Here is a 3,669-nt window from a genome sequence, read left to right on the forward strand (position 1 = left end):
CCTCCTCCTGTCCTCCTCCTGTCATCCTCCTGTCATCCCCCTGTCATCCCCCTGTCCTCCTCCTGTCATCCCCCTGTCCTCCTCCTGTCCTCCTCCTGTCATCCCCCTGTCATCCCCCTGTCATCCCCCTGTCCTCCTCCTGTCCTCCTCCTGTCCTCCTCCTGTCATCCCCCTGTCCTCCTCCTGTCATCCCCCTGTCCTCCTCCTGTCATCCCCCTGTCCTCCTCCTGTCATCCCCCTGTCCTCCTCCTGTCATCCCTCTGTCCTCCTCCTGTCATCCCCCTCCTGTCATCCCCCTGTCATCCTCCTGTCCTCCTCCTGTCATCCCCCTGTCCTCCTCCTGTCCTCCTCCTGTCCTCCTCCTGTCATCCCCCTGTCATCCCCCTTTCCTCCTCCTGTCATCCCCCTGTCCTCCTCCTGTCATCCCCCTGTCCTCCTCCTGTCATCCCCCTGTCCTCCTCCTGTCATCCCCCTGTCCTCCTCCTGTCATCCCCCTGTCCTCCCCCTGTCCTCCTCCTGTCATCCCCCTGTCCTCCTCCTGTCATCCCCCTGTCCTCCCCCTGTCATCCCCCTGTCATCCCTCTGTCCTCCTCCTGTCCTCCTCCTGTCATCCCTCTGTCCTCCTCCTGTCATCCCCCTCCTGTCATCCCCCTGTCATCCTCCTGTCCTCCTCCTGTCATCCCCCTGTCCTCCTCCTGTCCTCCTCCTGTCCTCCTCCTGTCCTCCTCCTCTCCTCCTCCTGTCATCCCCCTGTCCTCCTCCTGTCATCCTCCTGTCCTCCTCCTGTCATCCCCCTGTCCTCCTCCTGTCCTCCTCCTGTCCTCCTCCTGTCATCCCCCTGTCCTCCTCCTGTCCTCCTCCTGTCATCCCCCTGTCATCCCCCTGTCCTCCTCCTCTCCTCCTCCTGTCCTCCTCCTGTCATCCCCCTGTCCTCCTCCTGTCATCCCCCTGTCCTCCTCCTGTCATCCCTCTGTCCTCCTCCTGTCATCCCCCTGTCCTCCTCCTGTCCTCCTCCTGTCATCCCCCTGTCCTCCTCCTCTCCTCCTCCTGTCCTCCTCCTGTCATCCCCCTGTCCTCCTCCTGTCATCCCCCTGTCCTCCTCCTGTCATCCCTCTGTCCTCCTCCTGTCATCCCCCTGTCCTCCTCCTGTCCTCCTCCTGTCATCCCCCTTTCCTCCTCCTGTCATCCCCCTTTCCTCCTCCTGTCATCCCCCTTTCCTCCTCCTGTCCTCCTCCTGTCCTCCTCCTGTCCTCCTCCTCTCCTCCTCCTGTCATCCCCCTGTCCTCCTCCTGTCCTCCTCCTGTCATCCCCCTGTCCTCCTCCTGTCATCCTCCTGTCATCCTCCTGTCCTCCTCCTGTCATCCCCCTGTCCTCCTCCTCTCCTCCTCCTGTCATCCCCCTGTCCTCCCCCTGTCCTCCTCCTGTCCTCCTCCTGTCATCCTCCTGTCCTCCTCCTGTCATCCCCCTGTCCTCCTCCTGTCATCCCCCTGTCCTCCTCCTGTCCTCCTCCTGTCCTCCTCCTGTCATCCCCCTTTCCTCCTCCTGTCATCCCCCTTTCCTCCTCCTGTCCTCCTCCTGTCATCCCCCTGTCCTCCTCCTGTCCTCCTCCTGTCATCCCCCTGTCCTCCTCCTGTCCTCCTCCTCTCCTCCTCCTGTCATCCCCCTGTCCTCCTCCTGTCATCCCCCTGTCCTCCTCCTGTCATCCCCCTTTCCTCCTCCTGTCATCCCCCTGTCCTCCTCCTGTCATCCCCCTCTTTCCTCCTCCTGTCATCCCCCTGTCCTCCTCCTCTCCTCCTCCTGTCATCCCCCTGTCCTCCTCCTGTCCTCCTCCTGTCCTCCTCCTGTCCTCCCCCTGTCATCCCCCTGTCCTCCTCCTGTCATCCCCCTATCCTCCTCCTGTCCTCCTCCTGTCATCCCCCAGTCCTCCTCCTGTCATCCCCCTGTCCTCCTCCTGTCATCCCCCTGTCCTCCTCCTGTCCTCCTCCTGTCATCCCCCTGTCCTCCTCCTGTCATCCCCCTATCCTCCTCCTGTCATCCCCCTGTCCTCCTCCTGTCATCCCCCTTTCCTCCTCCTGTCATCCCCCTGTCCTCCTCCTGTCATCCCCCTGTCCTCCTCCTGTCATCCCCCTGTCCTCCTCCTGTCATCCCTCTTTCCTCCTCCTGTCATCCCCCTTTCCTCCTCTCCTCCCCCTGCATCCCTCCTTCCTCCTCTCCTCCCTCTGTCATCCCTCCCTTCCTCCTCTCCTCCCCCTGTCATCCCTCCTTCCTCCCCCTGTCATCCCTCCTTCCTCCTCTCCCTGCATCCCTCCTTCCTCCTCTCCTCCCTGTCATCCCTCCTCTCCTCATCCCTCCTTCCTCCTCTCCTCCCCCTGTCATCCCTCCTTCCTCCTCTCCTCCCCCTGTCATCCCACCTTCCTCCTCTCCTCCCCCTGCATCCCTCCTTCCTCCTCTCCTCCCCGTCATCCCTCCTTCCTCCTCTCCTCCCCCTGTCATCCATCCTCTCCTCCCCCTGCATCCCTCCTTCCTCCTCTCCTCCCCCTGTCATCCCTCCTTCCTCCCCCTGCATCCCTCCTTCCTCCGCTCCTCCCCCTGTCATCCCTCCTTCCTCCTCTCCTCCCCCTGTCATCCCTCCTTCCTCCTCTCCTCCCCCTGTCATCCCTCCTTCCTCCTCTCCCTGTCATCCCTCCTTCCTCCCCCTGTCATCCCTCCTTCCTCCTCCTGCATCCCTCCTTCCTCCTCTCCTCCCCCTGTCATCCCTCCTTCCTCCTCTCCTCCCCCTGTCATCCCTCCTTCCTCCCCCTGCATCCCTCCTTCCTCCTCTCCTCCCCCTGTCATCCCTCCTTCCTCCCCCTGCATCCCTCCTTCCTCCTCTCCTCCCCCTGTCATCCCTCCTTCCTCCCCCTGCATCCCTCCTTCTTCCCCCTGTCATCCCTCCTTCCTCCCCCTGTCATCCCTCCTTCCTCCCCCTGCATCCCTCCTTCCTCCTCTCCTCCCCCTGTCATCCCTCCTTCCTCCTCTCCTCCTCCTGTCATCCCTCCTTCCTCCTCTCCTATCATTCCTCTCATCCAATCTTTCTCTTACTTTAGCAGATGGAGTGGGTAGGGGGAGGGGCTGAGGGTTAACCAATGGCTGGCAGACCAGAGCGCAAAGGCCCGCCCCTGTGAGGGTGTTTGAGTGACGGGGGGGATTAACCTATGGGGTTTGCTCTGTGACCTGGCCATGCGCGCTCTGTCAACCGCTCGTTAGGGGAGTCACCTGATCCTCACCACAGAGGGCACAGAGGGGCCACCACACAGACACACACACACACACACACACACACACACACACCACAACCCAGTTCCTCCCTCTCACTGGCCTTGACTTCAATGGTATCACGCGCACACACAGCACACACCAAATACAGCACACACACACACACACACACACACACACACACACACACTGACCCGTGTGTTGTTCCTCTCAGCCTTGAGCTCGGCGATCTCCTCCTCTCTCTCCAGCAGGTGCTCTCTGCACACGTTCACTTCCTTGGTCAGCGCCGCAAACTCCTACACACAGGAAACACAAACACAACCACGTCAGACAACAACGCCACACAAACACAACAACGTCAGACAACAACGCCACACAAACACAACAACGTCAGACAACAACGCCACACAAACA

The 3,669-nt window shown here is 61.4% G+C and overlaps 1 protein-coding gene across 1 annotated transcript in view; it reads right to left on the reverse strand.

Moving 5' to 3' along the window:
• Positions 1-3,669, reverse strand: part of ppfia1 (PTPRF interacting protein alpha 1) — an 87,918-nt gene that overhangs the window by 44,326 nt on the left and 39,923 nt on the right. Inside the window, exon 3 of the mRNA XM_080539219.1 lies at positions 3,450-3,551. Coding sequence (XP_080395345.1) covers positions 3,450-3,551 — 102 coding nt within the window. The remainder of the gene's footprint in view (positions 1-3,449; positions 3,552-3,669) is intronic.

This window comes from Nansenia antarctica, assembly GCF_963989245.1.
Source record: "Nansenia antarctica genome assembly, chromosome: 9".
NCBI lineage: Eukaryota > Metazoa > Chordata > Actinopteri > Argentiniformes > Microstomatidae > Nansenia > Nansenia antarctica.